The sequence below is a fragment of the Amblyraja radiata genome, chromosome 14, assembly GCF_010909765.2.
Source record: "Amblyraja radiata isolate CabotCenter1 chromosome 14, sAmbRad1.1.pri, whole genome shotgun sequence".
NCBI classification, from domain to species: Eukaryota; Metazoa; Chordata; class Chondrichthyes; order Rajiformes; family Rajidae; genus Amblyraja; species Amblyraja radiata.
The window spans coordinates 36,804,641-36,824,649 of NC_045969.1; the positions used below are offsets into that span (position 1 = coordinate 36,804,641).

General features: G+C 35.9%; 1 protein-coding gene across 6 annotated transcripts in view; it reads right to left on the reverse strand.

Moving 5' to 3' along the window:
• Nucleotides 1-6,261: 6,261 nt before the first annotated feature.
• zbtb20 (zinc finger and BTB domain containing 20) overlaps nucleotides 6,262-20,009 on the reverse strand; it is a 247,642-nt gene continuing 233,894 nt past the window's right edge. For all 6 annotated transcript variants that reach the window (XM_033033147.1, XM_033033149.1, XM_033033151.1 and 3 more), the window contains one exon: nucleotides 6,262-18,880. In XM_033033147.1, coding sequence (XP_032889038.1) covers nucleotides 18,522-18,880 — 359 coding nt within the window. In that variant the 3' untranslated portion in view covers nucleotides 6,262-18,521. The remainder of the gene's footprint in view (nucleotides 18,881-20,009) is intronic.

Consider the following 20,009-nt stretch of genomic DNA (forward strand, 5'->3'; position numbering starts at 1 on the left):
CTAACAGATGGTGGTATTGCATGTGATATTGAATGAAGACCATTCTCGACATGGTAAACTTTATTTTTTCTATGTCTGGACTGTCAATTCCCTGTGACAATTAACTTGTACTATTATGTTTATCTAATTTGGTACTTTAGGTGTTACTGAGAGATGATTGCTTGAACTTTGTCAAGGATCATGTTCTGTTCCTTTAAATAAATAAATAAAAATGGTGTAAACGTGTCATTAGGCTCTTCATAAATCCACCATCCAGGAAGATGGAAAAAGCGCACAAAGACACGTACAAAATTACAACTTCCAATGTACACCCATGTAAACTAAAATAACATTTTCTTGCCAAATTGGAGGCAATTTCAGATATTGGATAACAGAAGTGTTTATGAGATTGTGGTTATTTGTGGAGGCATTTTTGAATCGAATTCTAGAGACCAAAATGAATTACAGTGCAGGCTGGGGGAGGGGGGGTTATGTTACATCAAATGTTCAGTTGGGAAGTGGTGGAAAAACAGGCCGAATGCAAAGGAATGACGTAAATTGATAAAGGATCACCAATTATTAAAATAGTGAGAATAAATGAATAAGTAATATAGAAGGAAGCTGTCTGGTCTGTTAGTAAGCATACAAATGAATAGTTAGAGGAATACTAGGCTGCTAAGAAATAATTGGAGATCTATTTTGCAAAGGTAAGTGTGACTGAAGTACATTAAACCCTCATTATAATAGACCATTGGGGGGTGGGTGGGGGAAAGGTGCACATTATTGTTGTTTGTCTGCTATAACAGAGTAAAATGCAAGTGGTGGTTTTGGAAGGCCTGCGAATATCCTCAAAAACGGTGCTTGTGACAGGACGTCGCGCTCTCAGATTTAGCTTAGTTTAGATACAGTACGGTAACTATCAGACACACAGTTAAAGCCCTGTCCCACGGTACCAGTTCATTCCAAGAGCTCTCCCGAGTTTGCCCTGATTCGAACTCGGAGATTTACGGTAATGGCCACTCGTCGGTACGCGGGGCTCTCGTGGACATTTTTCAATATGTTGAAAAATCTTCACGAGTCTTCCCGTGCTTACCTGCCATTAGCGAGTCTTCCCGAGTACCTGCCGTTAGCGTTACGAGCCGCTAAGAGACGTCCCCGAGCTCTGACGTAGCTGCTACGTTCATTCTCCATGCTTACGAGTTGATTTTTAAAAAACTCGGGAGAGCTCTTGGAAAGAACTTGTACCGTGGGACAGGGCTATTAATCTCCGTTATATGAGGCTGTTTAACTATTTTCAAACCAGGAGCTTTCATAATCTTATAAAATGACAATGTTCACCGAAATCTGTTATAAAGAGTTCCATAAAATCGAGGGTTTGCTGTACTGAATGACTACTTTGCCTCTGTCTGAACAGATGATGATGAAAATAATATGAATAGAAATGTTAGAGAGAACTTATTGATTAGAAAGGATTAGTCAGATTGGTTTGCTCAAAATTAACAAGCCATACAGTTCGGACAGAATGCAACCCAAGTTATTGAGGTCAACAAGGGTAGAAATAACAGATTAAATTACATTCTTCCAGTGCACCTTGAATATGGATTAGAGCCAGAGAATTGGGGGATTATAAATTCTATACCTAAATCAACATGAGTATCCACCTGCTAAATTCAGGGTGAGAACTTGGGTAAGGACTCAGTTCATAGGACCAATTGACATGCAATAATAATTTAACATTTAGCATATCTCACCAACGTGATCTAGCTTTCAACTATTTACAACTAAGCTAGTGATCGATTCCAATTATCTTTTTTTCTGAAGTTGCAGAGATTGCTGATTTCCAGAGTTATTTATATTCAATACACCAGATGCTAAAAACATGTGAATAAAATAATTGCTCCTAGATATGTGTGTAATGTAGGCATTCCCTAGAGCAGAGCATGATATTCAGAATGAACAGATGGCTCAAAAAAGCAGGATAAGGTGGAGAAGGAGTGAAGGAAGATGTCACTAGAAAGACATTCTCAAAGTCTTCATGAACTTTAGAGAGGAACACTATAAGAGATGATAATTAATGTTTATCCAACAGCTCCTTTAAGCTAGACCTGGATGTATTTGCAATATAACATTTTGCTGCCCACTGTTGCATCGGGAAAGTTGACAAGCTCCTTTATTACATGGAACTGAGCATCTTTAATGTAATAAAAAGGAACGGCAGATTCCAAAGATAGACACAACATCCTGGAGTAACTCAGCAGATCAGGCAGCATCTCTGGAGAAATTGGATAGGTGATGTTTCAGGTGGGAGGAGAGGGGGGTGTGTTCGTAGAAGTTACCTAAATTTGGAGAATTCAACGTTTCTACTGCTGGGTTGTCAGGCTAGAGACGGTGTCTTTAATATTCACTTATGTGAGAGCAGCATTTGGAACTGCCATGCAGATTTTTAAGGATTGTAGACTTCCCAAATGCAAGGTGCACTTTGCTTTGACATGGCCCGAGATGGATGGCGTGGAATAGATTCCATTTTCCCGATGTCCTACTGACAAATCCACCATCCCTGGAATCATTTTGACGAACTTTCACTGTGCTCTATATTTCAGGCACACTCTCACCAGAGCTCTATAGTGCTTGAGCCCTCTTGTTCTCAAATCCACTTGCAAAAAAAAAAATCAACATCTCACTTACCTGCCTCATTGCTTGCTGAACTTAACTTACAGTTACTCATGTTAAGGAAACTCTGATCTCTCTGAACACGTCAATCTGTCATCATTTAAATCGTTCTTTATTGAACCAGTGGATGATATATGTTTTCCATGCTGCTTTCCATCGGCCATCTCCTTGCCCCATTAACTTAGCCTGGGTTTTATCTCCTTGAACCTCTATATCATTCTTATGGGCATTGTTGCGACACATTAAACTTGAATATACACCCGATTCCCTTGAATGAACACCTAGAGCCCCAAGCAATGATCTTTATGGCATCATACAGCCAACGACTTCCCGTCTGAAAATGCCAATTTTCAAGAGTCAAAAGTGTTTAATTTTCATATGCACCGGGAACAAACAGAACAAAATGTTACTTGTTGCAGCTTTCACATGCACACTAACACAACAAATAAATATACATACCTTGATACACCAGGTGCGACAGAGGTTTACCTGTATCTCCTCCAACCTCATCTATTGCATCCGCTGCTCTAGATGTCAGCAGATCTATATCGGAGAGACCAAGCGGAGATTGGGCGATCGTTTCGCCGAACACCGCCGCTCGGTGCGTAATAACCAACCTGACCTCCCGGTGGCTCAGCACTTCAACTCCCCCTCCTACTCCGTATCCGACCTCTCTGTCCTGGGTCTCCTCCATGGCCAGAGCGAGCAACACCGGAAATTGGAGGAACAGCACCTCATATTCCGCTTGGGGAGTCTGCATCCTGGGGGCATGAACATTGAATTCTCCCAATTTTGTTAGTCCTTGCTGTCTCCCCTTCCTCAGCCCTCCTGCTGTCTCCTCCCATCCCCCAGCCTTCGGGCTCCTCCTCCTTTTTCCTTTCTTCTCCCCGCCCCCCCACCCCCGATCAGTCTGAAGAAGGGTTTCGGCCCGAAACGTTGCCTATTTCCTTCGCTCCATAGATCCTGCTGCACCCGCTGAGTTTCTCCAGCTTTTTTGTGTACGCAAATAAATATACATTCCTATTTATTCATTTATATTTGTCAATACTATGTTTTCTCTCCATTTAGCAAAACCCAATTGATGCCAATATAGTAGCAAAACTACATGCCCAAATCAAGTTGAATTTATGACATCTCATTAAAGGTTTTCAGCACAATAAATAACCTATCAGCTGGTTTGCCTTTCTCTGAAGACAGACACAAAATGCTGTACTCAGCAGGACTGGCAGCATCTTTGGAGAGAAGGAATGGGTGACATTTTGGGTTGAGATCCTTCTTCAGACCTTCCACTACCTCATTTATAAAATCAGGCCCCCACTCCCTCATCTTTACTATATTGCCTCTCTCTGGTCTGCTTCTTAACATCTTAATATACTGTGTTCCAAAAGAAATATCAACAATGTGTTCAGTATTAGGCACCATGTTACAGGAAATTGTCTGAAGCTGGAAAGTGTGCAGTGAAGATTTACGAGGGTGTTGCCTTGACTCGAGGTCCTGAGCTACAGGGAAAGCTTGAGCATCCTAGGACTCTATTCCTTGGAGCGCAGGAGGATGAGGGGTGATGTTATAGTTGTATAAAATCATGAGAGAAATAGATCGGGTAGACGCACAGAGTCCCTTGCCCAGATCCGGGGAAACAGAACCAGATGACATAGGTTTAAGGTGAGGAGGGAAAGATATAACAGAAACCTGAGGGGTAACCTTTTCACGCAAAGGGTGGTAGATGTATGGAACGAGCTGCCGGCGGAGGTAGTTGAGGTAGGTACGATTGCAACGTTTAAGAAAAATTTAGACAGGTATATGGCTATGACAGGTTTATAGGGAGATGGGCCAAACAGAGGCAGGTGGGATTAGTGGAGGAGGTAGTTGAGGTAGGTGCTATCGCAACGTTTAAGAAAAAAATTAGACAGGTACATGGCTAGGACAGGTTTATAGGCATATGGGCCAAACAGAGTTAGGTGGGATTAGTGTAGATGTTGGCCGGTGTGGGCAAGTTGGGCCGAGTGATCTGTTTCCATACTGTATGACTATGATTATTTCATAAATCCATGTTTGCTTTTCTTAGCTACTGCTCATCATATTCTACTTGCCCACAATGTCAAAATAAAGGCATAACATTCTTAACTAAAATTATAGATTAAACACATTACAAATTACGTCTATTGTTTGTTAGTGGAAGGTCTCTGTGTACCATCTACAAAATGCACTGCAGTTATTCACTCAGTCTATTCCAATGGCACCTCCCAAACCTGCAACCTCTACAACCAAAGATAGACACAAAATGCGTGGTCTGAAGTAGGTTCTTGACCCGAAACGTCACCCATTCCTTCTATCCAGAGATGCTGCCTGTCCCTCTGAGTTACTCCAGCATTTTGTGTCTATCTTCGGTTTAAACCAGCATCTGTGGTTCCTTCCTACAACAAAACCTCTACCACCTAGATGGACAATTGCAGCGGGTGCCTGTGAAAGAGTTAAATGCTTTTAAATATGTAAAAGATACATGGTGGAATACTTGACTAGGTTGTAACTTGTATTCCAAGAGAGACAACCCCAAGCTTGTCTCAGGTTGATTTATATTGAGACAATGACCGATGTCTTTGAAAAGTCTTATCTTGGAAGTACCAACTGATAAGATGCCTTTGAAATGTCTTGTCCTGAAGTACCAACTAATAAAATGCCTTTGAAATGTGTCTACTAATTGATGAGACAAGCTCAGACTCGTTCTGCAGTGATGTATATTGGCTACATCTTGACCATGACTAATATCTTTGGAATGTGACTAAGTGACACAGTATAAAACACTGTGCAAATCTTTGTTCATTGAAGTGGCAGCACAGGGAAGTCAAGTATTTGTTGCTTACTTGGCTGGTGTATCCCCGTCACTTAAGCCGGCTGATGATCAGTAAAGCTGGAGTTGGTTTACCTAATGTTTTTGTGAGTTGGCTGTTTATTAAGAAGTGAACCTTATCACCTGGAAACACCAGCACCTACAGGTATCCTACAAAGTCACACAACAACCCGATATATAAATATATCAATGCTCTGTCACCTTAACTGCATCGAAATCTTGGAACTGCCATCCCAAAAGCACTGTGGAAGTACCTGCACTGGAAAGACTGCTGTAGTTAAATGCGGCAACCCACCACTGCATTCTCTATGGCAATTAAGGATAGGCAATAAATGCTGGCCTTGCTGGCAATGCCTAAATCGCAAAAATGAATATTAAAAATAATAACAACCCTTTATAGGTAAAGGCCTATTTTAAATTTTGCGACGGTGATGAAAGTACATGAATATAAATAATTTGCTTCATGCTTATAATCATTATAATGAACAGGTAGCACGAGTTCGATGTTGACCATACACTGGGCTGAATGTGGTTGGGACAAATGTATATTAAACCTGTGCCTGCTTCACAAGCTAGGTAGCCCCCTAAAATACAGTTATTTAACCTGAGCCACAGGATGGTAAAGTAATCTGCAATTTAAGGAAATAAAAATCATTTTTGTAGCTGTAAAAGGGAATGGTGAATAGAATTATTAAAACACATTTATGATCATTATTTCAGTACAATGCCCAGAAAATTAAAAGAATACAGTAAGTACAACTTTTCAATACGGGAAAGTACTAGAGTTTTTATTCCTTCATGTTCAAACTTCACTACAGCGTGAACTTTACAATAACTTGGAAAGTGAAACTTACAAAAAAGTGCTGGTAACATTAAAAAAAGAAATCTTCATCCCCAGAATGTCAATTATTCTTTCACACGAACAAATTTAAGGCTTAATACTTCAGTATAAAGTAAGTATGCAGATAAAACTTCACAGTATTCAAATGTCACAATAACATAATGAAGCATACAGCTAGTTAACAATACACATGTCACAGGTAATACATGAGAAATACAGTCTAATAAATGGCAAGTTAGGATACTGTTGCTTTAATAAATCTGGCAGGATTTAAAGCACTTGAAAATTGTACTTGAATTTATACCAACATACTGTACTATAGTAAATGGGGGTAAAGTTGGAGATCACTTCAAAAATGCTAGCCTGTTTCTTGGACGGTCAACTGAAAAGGTCAGAAAGCTACCCTGTAAGTATAACATCACAATTTAATGGTACCTGTTTTTGAACCCCCTTTGCTTTGGGGTACTTTGATAAACTGACACTTAATTTCAAACATTGAGACCAGAGGATGCTTCACTGCCGAGGATAATATTAAATTTTCTGAATAAAACTAAGAAATGTCAGAAGTGAAAAAATTATCCTCTCATCAGTGAAGGTCTCTTTCCAAAGTTTAATTTTTGAATTTATTTTCAATAAGAGATTGTTTTCCTTTGTTGTATATACTCGGCTCCCCCTCATGTTTTATTACACACATTTGCTATGGGGAGGAATAGCAGTCATTCAACTATCTCAATAACTGGGGTAGATTTGTAACTTTCTCAATTGACCTTTAATACAAATTAATAAATCCCTTAATATCAGGTAAAGGGCTCATACACAAGGCAAAAAAGGCAGGACGTTATACAAGGGAAAAAAGGGTACGTGTTCCATATAACAGGTAAGGTGCAGAACAGAAACAGTAAACTGCTGACCTCTACAAAATTGGTCAACAAGCATAAGGTGCTTCACAATCTACATTTTTGGAAATATAACAAGCCAACATTTCTAAAGTGATCCCTTACACCAAGACAAGATTATTCAACTGTTTGAAAAACCCAAAATGCTAGTTTTCACCTGTTGTACCAAGATGGCTCAACCATGGCAAGTGAACAAGAAAATGAACATTGCCAGTTTAACTAATCTCCTTCAGCACAGACCACTGCACATTTGTACTGACAAAAAGAGTCTCATTTCTAATACATAGTAGCAGCACTTATACTGGAAATATTTAATAACAACCTTGACAGGAGATCTTTGAAAAGAGTAGGCCGACCGTGTGAAACACAGCTTTGAGTTAAACCTGAAGTTTTATCTCAAATTTAGCATTGTCCATTAAGCTAATAACTGACAGTGGTGAAAGTGGACCTCTTTGGATCAATTATTAGCACTAAGTAGCATCAAGCCAGCCCAAAAGCGGCATGTAGATTAGCAATAAAATCTGTAAGTTGTTTAACATCTTATTTAACAGAGCAGTGAAAGACCAAAGTACAAATAGTAGATACTGTATGCATAAGGAATGTTTGCGTTTCTCACAACATTTTTTCAAAATTACGATATAAAAATAAGAAACACCATTCCTGTACAGTACACAGTTCCCATTTTGACCATCTGTACTTCCGTCAGAGCGCAAAATTGAACTGGTGCAAAAATATGCTCCGATGAAATAGATATTATGGGATTGTGAAGCACTGAATAATGTATTGTGTGAATGCAATCGTGCATCTACTTAATACTTTATCAGTAATATATCCAGCATCGAACAACATTGGGATATGCATTTTTAAACCAAATTCTGTATCTTTTCCATTGTCTGCAAAAGTTATAAATGTAAAAAGCGAGAAGATGGCTTGAAAGGGACATGAGACTTCAAAATTAAAGTGCTAAGATTCAAACCAAAGCTGTGTTATTTCAGGTATTAATCTATAATGGCCAATTTAATCAGGTACATATTCAACCTGTGAACGAGAAATACGTGCAAAGAATGTGAAAATTACAACTTTCTGTACTACTGTACTTTTGGCCAAGTAAGTAGACTGACTAGTGCATAAAGCGCAATGTCTGTAAAATTTTGTGCTAGTTAATTTCTACAGACATGTGTTTATTAAGAAGAGCAATATGACAATGGGTGTAGAGCAGGCACACCAATGAAGACCTAAGAATATTACTTTTTATGATGCCAATGTAATTTTAGAAATCTATTAGCCCAGATAGCTCCCAAATACACTTGCAGAATCACACTTTTAAATGGAGTTGAGTGTTCGGAGTTAATAGCAGCAAGTGTTTACCAAAGGCAACATGGATGTTCTACCATAGAAATTCAGAAGTAAAATGCACTTTAATTCATTCAATAGAATGTCAACAAAATAGGTTCAGCCTGTTATATCACACTATCAAACAAGGTAATATTTGTATTTATTAAAAAGTGTGCTAATGTGAAAAATGTATAAACTATAACTTTGGACATTGAAATCACAGTGGAATCTAAATTCATATAGACATTATTTTATAAAGTTGCAAATGCAACAAAAATCTACAATTCAGTGCTTATAAGGATATTTTCACTAGTCTGAATAATGCTGTTTGTTTGAAGAAGGCTGGGCTCTAGAACAAGACAAACCTTATTTGGAATGGTTTAAAATGCTTCTTCTGATTTTCACCATTCAAATGTCAATATAATAGAAACAAAAACAGAAGGCACATAGACTTAATGTTATAGAAGTGGAAAGGCATATGTGCAACACTGAATACTCAGGGAAGAACAATAAGCTTGCACCAGAACTTCTACAGAAATATAGGCACCTGTTTTGTTACTCAGAGAACAAAATCAGCCAGAATAGGAGATGCTCTATTCATAATGGTGTACTATAATGTGCATTTTATTACAAGATTAAATAGTTTATAGAATTGTTTAATACTTATTAGATGTGCAATCACACACACGATTAGCAATACACTTTAAGGATTTCTCTCATAGCCTGTTTATCTTTCAGACAAGCAAAATCCCTAAAACTGTTCTGAGCAGAAACTTGTAAAAAGCAGAAATAGAACATTGCCACTAACAAAAGATTTAGTCTTCCTATATAGGTGTTCATTAAATATCTCCAGTTTGCCTTTCATTTGTCTGCCCTGTTCTCAAATCCATTACTTTAATTTCAAGGACAAAGGCAGTGAAAAAGGACTGCTTGAGAGAGTGCTGCTGTTTGTATCACAAAAAATAGTCCCACACATTACAAAAGACTCACAATCCAGTGTGTTTGACAAATCAAAAACGCCCTTAAAAACCCCTAATTAGTCATCCAAACTGTTGTAACAATAAACAGACAAAACCAATTGAACACACATCAATAATTAGTTTCAAAACAGGCTACTGCAGCATTCTTAAGGGCAGACTTTGTTTTTCATTTAATTCCTTCACCAAAACAGTCTTATACCAATAAATGTATCATTTTAAAAATATAAAATAGTACAACAACAAAAAATATTTTCCTACCATTCAAAAGGATTATTTTCCACAAAACATAGAAAAATGCCGCCTAGAGCTTCTTTTTTTAAGTATAGGGCACATACATGTTTTTGCATAAAATATGGAAGATGCAAAACCATCCTAGTGTTTTATAATTAGGAATAAAAAAACATTCAGCAAGCAATCAAAATCATTGTACATCACCTTATATTAAAGGGGATGTCAAACTTGTCCAGTGCTTTCCATAAACAAAACAAAAACTATACACAATCTGTGATAAATTTTCATCTTAAATGGAGATAAACTGCTTACAAAAATAAAAATAGCAGATTATAAAAAAGAAACATTAGCTGCAAGAAAAAGAATAAGAATATAAGATAAAAGTCAAGAAATGGTTTTACCCACTAATCTATAAGAATCTGTGAGCAACCAAACTTCATCTTCCTTCATATTTTTGCAACTGCAGCCTCATTTTTTTAAAAACTTTTTTTTTTTAAACTTATGATGCTCTCAGGACATCTTTTAAAGTTACTAAATGCTTTTCCCATCATGAGTTTTAAAATAAATTAAATGGAATATGATTGGGTAAATATTGTAAAATTAAAGTCTTATTTTTGGTCTACAGTAGTCACATTAAAACAAATATAAAATAATTATCATCACAACAGTGTTGGGCTAATAAAGTAGAAAAGGTGCACAACAGTAAAGTGAATGAATCTGATATTTTGTACCTAGGAAAAACGCCCAACGGCCTGTTCTTACAACATAATTGTTGGCTGTCACTTAAGTGTCTTAAGGCAATCAGATTCTACTTTTGAAACAAATCAGATTTTGGCAAAGGCTGGAAAAGACATCTGCATTTTCAGTCATTATGACATAATTACTTAGGTTTTTGTGAATTGGAGATAAAACTATTTACATGCCAGATTAAGAGTGCAACTATTTTGTTAGATGAACTGATGCCTCCCATTTCAATAAACCCATGGCTGAATGTAGGGTCGGGTAAGATACTGCTGAAATTTGGTGAATTATTGGACAATGATAAATGATAAGACCAATAAAACATTATTGTATGTGACAAACTGAGTTTCTGAGTCAATTTATTCCCAAACTATGATTTTTCCATGAATTATTCTTCCAATTGAGACTGCACCAAGAGTGCAACAAATGCTATTAGCTGAAGATTACTTGGTCCTGGGCAAAGGGTTCCAAATTGAATTGTTAGCTCATCCCATTCATTAGGAACTTACTTTAATGGTCCAAAGATTCAATCATGTTACTGGTTACTTCAATTCCGTGACTAATAATTTAACTAAAGTGAAATCCAAGGGAAGGCTTTGTATATGATAACATTAGAGTATGCCTTTGTCAGCCCATGCACCAAAAGCATTTCACTCATTTCCCATGTGTGAGGTCATGGTACAAAGCCTTAGAAAAGATGTGGAAAAGACGTTTTGGATAAAAATGCTATATTTGTGTAGAAGAAAGATGCAATTTGTTTTCCTTCTAAATCTCTTTATCTAAATCCAATTAATTGACAGAAACAATAATAAAACCAAAAATGCAGATGTCAAGGCATAATAAATTCAGTAGATTTGTCACAAATGTTAACCGATTCAAATTTTTTGGGTTAGTGTTCATTTACAGGGAAAGCAAAGTGCTGATTTAGTGTCGTGTCAAATGTGTTACCAGCTAGTGTCCTGTACTAGTGTTCCCACCTGTGGGTTCAACTTTACATTTGGTGACTACATTAGGCATTGACTGGATGTGACACTAACACTGGTTTGGTTCTATTCACATGCAATAAATCCCATCCCACCTCAAAAAAAGGTTCATTTTAGCCCTTACGTGTGCAAATGTTTTGAGTGTGAATGCTGGTCAGTAGTGGAAATCTTACATGCAGTTCAGTTATTTCAGTGCATAACACCACCATTAACTTGCACACTAGGGTTGTGCTGACTTTACAAGACAGCAACAAGATAGTGTATTTGAATAGTAAGACATAGTCTTATCACTTGGACACTTTCTAAAAAAATTATATTGGCATCCAGAGAGTCGGGTCATTATTAATTTAGCAACTCAAGGTGTAAAATTGTGAAATACAACAGGAGTGTATTATAGCCTATGCTGACTGGGTTATATTTGTCTTTCTATAGTATGAATCTTTAAACCAGAAGAGATTCATAAATCTATGTTGTAACACTACAGTTAACCTGATAGTCTTATGCTTTTCCAGCTACTTCAGGTTCCAGATATTACATTTTATTTAAAAAGTCAAACCGTTATTCTGGGATAAACTGAGAAATAGAGACTGATTGATTTCCTTGGTATGAGTCTTTGCAATCCAATCCTGAAATTCATTCAGTACACACTAGTTTTGATGAAAAAGTATTAAAGTTTCAACTGAAATTGTAAATATATCAGTAATAGTAAAAAGGCTGGAAAAAAAAGCTTTGTTTCCTGCTCCTGCTAATAAAGAACTGTACCCTAGAAAATCATATTAAAAAATTCCAAAAGAAGCAACGAATCACAATGGAAACATGATTTAAAAGCTGAAAGAATGCACAACCGCATAGGTGCACAGGTTAAATGAAAACCCTTAAAAATACAAAGTACTGGATCCTTACCAAACTTGTTTTATACTGACCCATATCTTTTATTTACATATTGAGAAAAAACAGTGGCTAGTTGACTAAATCCAGCATCAATGGACTGCTCCACTGGTACAGTCTGACTGCACACCTTAAGCTGTTTCATCTTCTGTATGCAACCCACTTGCTGTTGAGCATTGGAAAGAGGCAATTCTATCAATTCTTTAAATAAAATTAATGCTGTATAGGCCTTTTTTTATTCCTGCAATTATTCCTGTTAATGTGTAATTAAAATATTTTAGTTATATGACAAAGAAGCAGTAAGTGGTCACACTGACTTGTATTAACATCTGTGAATTGATCACTGGCAATACTGACATTTTGTTACTGGGCATAAAGATGATAATGCTGTAACCTATTGTTTTTTTTGCTTTCTACAGAAAGAGGATTTTTAAAAGATTTAATCTGAAATTCAGGAAATAAAATGCAATCTATATTTGTTGCCATGACCTTGGAAAACAGAGCTCAGTGGTGATCACCAATTGGTCTTTCCTTTCAGCTTTACTTTCAGCATTTGCATCAGTACAAATGTTTTTTTTTGCCATACATTCTTGACAAATGGAGGTTATCACTATACTATAGAATAACTGAATATCCTGTTTAAATATGCTAGAAAGTTGTCAACAATACACATTAAAACATCACCTTTCTATTCTGAGGCAGCGATAGCCCATCTATATTTTCACCTTTTCCTATTTCAGAATAGCGAGATGCAGATGGAAGCAATTTTAAAGTCACCGTTTGCACACTTCTTAAATGGAAAACAATTCTACATTAAAACTATTTTAAAATAAAACTCTATTTAAATATTATTGCTCGATCACATACAGTATATTATTTAAGAAAAAGTGCACATTCTAAAGGGGTGGCTGATAATCTGGGTGCATTTCTCATGAATTATCTTAAACTTATTTTTGAAGTGTTACTTGAAAACCTTTTGGCTCAGAGCACAAATGGTACTGTGTTTTTGGGAAGCTTGTTTATTAAATGTTATTTCTTAGAAGTAAAGATGAATGGTGGTTTCTTTAACCCTTAAATTACATACTTCCTTCTTAATCTGTTCTCTTTGCTCTGAAACTTCAACAAGAGGATATTTAGTAAATCACCTTATTAATGCTGCATTCGACAGATGCTGGTAGATTTATAATGATGCATATATTGTTGAGCTAAGTACAATTAATGCCTCTAGATTCTCATCGGATTGTGCAAGCTCACATTTCTATCTAACCAAATAGATAAACCCAAAGATTATTTGAATAGTTTAACAGATTTGTTACAGGAATAATGGCCTTTACAGTTACATAAATCTAACAATTGTATACTGCATCTAATTTCAAGAAGGAAAATTATAATGCAAATGTATAATAAGGTGCAAAGACCCCGTGTAACATTTTCATTGGTTCAATTTATCAGATGGGCATGTGTTGTACCATAACTTGCCATTGATTACTGTTAGAATTTTGAACACAGAAGTGTAAAACTCATGAATCTATTAACCCTCTCTCCAATCACATCTTCAAACAGTGATCAGAAACAATGACTTCAAAAGCAAACCAGTGTCAAAAAAGATAACCTATTTTGCAATTGGGTGGGTGGGGGCAGGGAGGGGGTAGTTGTTTACCTTTTGAATGAAAATTGTTAACTCCTCATGCTATTGATCAGCATTGAAGAACTTACCAGTTTTATTCATTTTTGATGGCAGCTAAGAGTTGATTATTTAGGTTGAAATCATGTTTCTAGATAAGATTAATTAGAAAATTACGACCACTCAATATCTGGTGTAAAGTTCATTAATTTCATTTGTAAGAAAAGAAAATGATCCTGGAAGCTGCTCATTTCTAATCTGTGGTCTGAACGCAATATCCAATCAGATAAATTAGCTATATGTCAAGTATAGCCAACTGATTGATTCTCCAAGAGAGTAAGCCTGTTAATTATATCCCAGAAATGTGCCAAATTAAAAGAAAAGGTTATATGTTTATAAATCCATGATTTTATCCATTAATTACATAATGCTACCTTTTACTATAATACTACATTCTTATTTACATGGGAAAGAAAAATAAGATGAAAAATCTACTGCAACATTAAAAAGATATTTAGTTCCTCACTTTTTCTTTAATATTAGGGGTGAAATATTAGTTCCAAAATAAGGTTTGCAATTCACCTTGCAAGTTTTTCTTTGGTTTTAATAGTCATATTAAATGTGCATAATTAAGTTTATATAATCAAAATAAAATAGAAAATTCCCAACAGAATTACTCAATGTGATTCAAATCCTAGTTTATCCATAGACAGGATCTCTTGAAGTTAAATCTTAAATCATTAATACAATATAAATGATATTTGAAATAGGGAGTTTCTGCTGGATTTTTTTTAAGTCATCTCATTCTGACAAAGGACAATGGGGCCAGGATTAATGGAAACCAATGGGGCAATCTGAAAATGATTCTTTAAAATTACATTTGGGCATTATTTTCATTATTTTGTTTAAAGGCAGTTGCTCTGTTTTGGTGCAATATTTGCTGATACTTTCAGAGTTCCAAGAATACTTTAGATGTAAACCTTAATACTATTGTTCCTCAGCAGGGCATGCTATAACTCCAATTGTTCCCATATCAATTATGCATTCTTCAAAAAAATCCAGACTGATGATTAATTTTATTCTGCTATCATTGGTGAATTTGCTCATACAAAATGCACAGTGTCCCGCAGAAAATAGGTTTATAAAGGTTTTTGCATTTTATTTTAAATGCCATGTTTATATATATTTAAAGGCACTGATCTACACTACTGACGTGACACATTGCATTAGTAACACTTGTTTTAAAGAAAACAAATGATTTAAAAAAAAGTAAAATTCTACACTGAGTTCGTAAACTTTCAGGTTAGTTCAAGAGTAAACAATGCAAGTTATATGTACAACCCAGAACCATAAAGAAATATTTTGCATCAGACAATGAATTAATGCATAAATATCACATATGCAGTAAGACTATGGACAGAATAGCTAGTTAGTTTTGTATATTAAAATGCATACTTTTTTAATCTTTTGATTACCTCCGTGATTCAGAATATTGTCTCCAAAAATGCAAAATAAAATACCAAAGGTATTTTAGACTGCGCTGTACATGCATAGTGGGTTGTACATTTAGAAAATTCATTTCTATGTTTCACAATTTCTGAACTGTTAAACTTCAGTAATCTAATACTGTCTTGTTAGTACACATTCCTATGTCTGACTGATGGGTTCATTGAATATAAAGGACAAATGTTGAGGAAACCAAGAGTCACTGTGAATGCAGTGGGCTGGTGATATGCAAGTGATTCAACGTGATTGTATTAAATATTGCAAGGCAGGTCTATCCTGTAGTAAAATGTAAATGTGTACTATTGTATAAACAAATACTGCATTGCAAAGTTAAGCTTGGTTAAATACTCCTTCCACAGGACACTATTCCAGTAAAACAGCTAATATCATACAAGAGGCTTCCACTTGTTGTAGCTAATGCCTAGCTTAAAGCCACCCTTACTTTCATGTTTGCACTTTAAAATCTCAAGATCTAAACCAGTATTCCATAATGTTAAACCAACAAAACCTCTCGGACCCATTTGCCTCTCAAAGATTAAAATTATTGTTGCCATATTTTTTTCAGAGCTCAATTGTCAGTCAGTCAAAATAGTGAGAAAGAAAAAAATCAATTAATACCTACAGAATTTATTTGTTTTTAAACTTCTCTGGTTAGTTATTCAAGCTTAACATCAGCTCTTATTTTAACGAAGAAAGCATGTAACTTTTGCTGTAATACTGTAGCCACCTGTAGACACGTTTTACCAGATTCAAATGAAACATCAATAACATTTAAAACTTTTACTCTACTAAATAGCTAAACTATCTTGGTGAGACTGTGAAAAAGTTTAACATTGATCACAGAAAGACTATGAAGTATGCATTACATGTTACACATGCATGAAAGATGTGATACTTAAAGTTCAAGTCTGGCAGTCATTAGCCCTACTTTATTCCCTACATGATTAGATAAATCAGCCTAACGATATATTATTTTCAAAAGTTCTAACAAAATCATTGGATTAACTGCCTGCAGAAATAGTTAACCCCATAAGGACATGGAACTAAACTGATTTAGTAGGGCAGTCATCAACCTAGGAAGCACCATTAATTATTTATTAGCTATCGCTTAATTCAGATCCGCACAAATTAATAACTCTACACCTACACAAACAAACGTACTGTGTGAGATTATTAGTTAAACATTGAAACCAAATTACAGAAAAACCTGACAGACATTAAAAAAAAAGCTTCATAAATGATAACCCCAATTGTGAAGAAGTAATTTCTATAAATGAAAATTAAACTAGATAAATGGTTTAGTATTTGTTAAACAGACTGTATTACAGACATCAAATTAGATCTGCAACACAGAAACATATAGAGAATAGGATAGTATTTCAGCGCAAGTTAGTATGATAATCAATTCCACTGTGAAAATGAGATACTCTAGTATGTACCCACAGGTAAAAATTAGCTAATAACCATAATGTAGTGCATATTTGTTGAACTCACTGGAATCAAATAAACTGGTGCAAAGAGGCTTTTTTATATTAAGAGTGATCATCTGTAGTCAAAATAATGAAAATCTGTGGTTAGATATAAATGTGAGTTGTTTACAATTATGATTCCAAAATGAAATAAAACCTAGAGGTGAACCGCAGGATTTAAAAACAAAATAAGCTGAGAATCATCCATGGGGTACATCTTGGTCAATGGGCCCTAAAAAATGTCGCTCACATGGGAATTACTTCAAAGCTAATACATGCAGTAAATTGCTTACTTCCAGCTAAAATTCATTTTGTAAAGATACACAAGACTTTTAGACTGCATTATTTCCTCACAATGTTTGTTTCTAAGTTTAAGGACAAGAAATATGAACAAGATATCCGATGAAATATATCATCTCATCAAGACACACTTCCCTCAAACTTTGTACATGCTGCACAAATAGCAGCTATTTTCAATTTCCTATTCATTATAATGACTGACTGACTGATTTGGGTGCACTGTTAATAGTGCACCATGGAACTCTAATTAATCTTATGGCAACAGCAAATTAATCAAAATATTTTAAAATTGATCGGAATAATCATCATTGACAGTCTGAAGATAAAATAAGAGACAAAATAGGAGCAGCAATCAAAATGACAGCATGTCAAACAGACCACATTGATTATATGTTCATTTTGAATGTTATCAACCACACATTGTGGGGGAAAAAAACTTCCTTCAATTCAGCTCATCTTGCAACCTTAACGGTCTTCTGAATATTAGTGGCAGTGTATGCAAAAGTTCCAAAAAGCCTTGCCTCTGTTCAAATACTGTTGTGAAAAAAATGCACATCCATGTAGTAAACGTTTAATGGAACCATCTGCAATTGGAAATAAAACTCACTGCGCTTTTTCTCATTGAAATAACATTGAGTTGTTTGCACATTTGTGAAATAAATTCTTGTACCTAACTGCAGTTGCACGGATGCTGCATTATATATTAAACCTTTTGATTTTCAAAATGAAACCCATCTGTGTAAGTGACCTGCCCATAGCAGGTAAATAATAAATAACTGCCAGTGTCATTACAACCACTATACATACAATGTCATCTTCGGTAAAAGGCAAATTTTGTGACCATCAGAACACAGAAATGTCAATACATACCAAGTATTGTACTTGTACTTGAAAAGATGTTGCATACCACAGTTTACCGGACCTCGTGCTGTGTAATCATCTCAAAGAAAATTCCACCTTAGATAATGCAACACTGGTTTAGATCTGTAGAGATAGTAGGCCTTTGAAGTGTTCAACACGCTAGCAATAAACAAGAGCTGAATGAGAGGAAAAAATCTTGAGGCCTGTAGTGGTCATCCAGCCAGTGGAGCACACACAATAACAGGCATTAAGGCCACCATCCTGAAGAATTCTTGAACATCTTGCTGCTGATAATAATATGCCAGCGCTTTTTGTTTTAAAAATGTTATTTTTAAAAATTAATTCCAAATTTGTTCTCAAAGAAGTTTCTTAACCATCGGAAACGTGCATTCTCATATGATCATTGAATTGCTCGATTTGGTCAAACTTGGCCGGGCAAACAGAGCAGACATATGTAGTCACCTCAGAGCAGCCAGTGCCGTGGAGTGCCATGTGCCTCTCCAGTAGGGTCTTGTGGGAGAACTTCTTTTTGCAGACGTAGCACTCGTAGGACTTCTCACCACGGTGAAGCCGCATGTGGACGTTGAGGGAGCTCTTTTGGGTAAAACGCTTGTTGCAGATACTACACTGGTAGGCTCTTACACCAGTGTGCGTCACCATGTGTTTAATCAGATAATCCTTCAAAGAAAATGATCGCCAACAAATGCTGCACTGATGTGGCTTTTCCCCTATAAGGCATTTAACAATTAAAAACAAGAAAAGTTAATCATATTCAAAGACTTTTAAATACTACAGTTTCTCAATTTGATTTGCAGCACTAAGAAATAGAGGACTATTCTATTTCAATCAGTTAAATTGACAACATTTTCAGTGTAGAGTTGCAAAATAGTATTTATACATTAGCTACTGTCAGCCCTGCTATAATTTTACAAGCTGCCATGCTGGGTTAGAGAGAAATAAGACTGTATAAATTTGTCAACCAGCAATCCATAAATACTATGGTTATGAAACGGGTCTATCAGTTGCAATCTCTAATTTGTCAAAATACAGTGACATTTTCAAAGTGCCTTTCCAGCAACATTTTAACTAACTTCGAAATAGGACTGTGGCTATAAAAACAACATTAAAGCACCATTGATATTCCAAGAATTTTCAAACCATTACACCTTTGAAAATAAACTGCATTTATGCTGGCAATAATAAAAAAGCTGAAGGAATCTGCACCAACCTATTATTTAGGACTGGCAGGTCACTTGGTCCCTAAGCCTGCTTCACTATTTAATAAAATCATGGCTGACCTAATTATAACCTCAACACTGCAGTCCCATCTCCTGCAATAACCTCTCACCAATAACCGCTCACCAAATATCCATGCACCTATTCTTTCAACACATTCAAAGACTCTGCTCCCACTGCCCTATGAGAAAGTTCCAAAGACTCCCATAGCTCATATCTGATTAAAATGGAAGACTCGTCAATTTTAAACACTGATCTTCAGATTTGGATTTCACCAAAAAGTAAATCGTTGTCTCCACATCCATCTTTTCAAGACCCTTCAGGATCTTTTACATTTCAATTAAATCCATGCTATTCTTCTAAACTCCAGAGTATGCAAACCTAGTTTGGTCAATCATTTCTTCATGCTGATTTCTTCAATGCTAATCCCTGATAATGAAATGTAGGGGGATTCCTTTCAGAACTCTTTCATCTGAGAGTTGAATAGTTTGCAACAGACATCGGCTAGAAGCATTCTTGAAGCGGTCAAGAACCTCTAATGCTTTCCACAGCAGCAAAATGGGATGCTACCATTGTGCCAACGCTCTGCACAGCAATCAAAAGTGGATGCTCTCAAACACT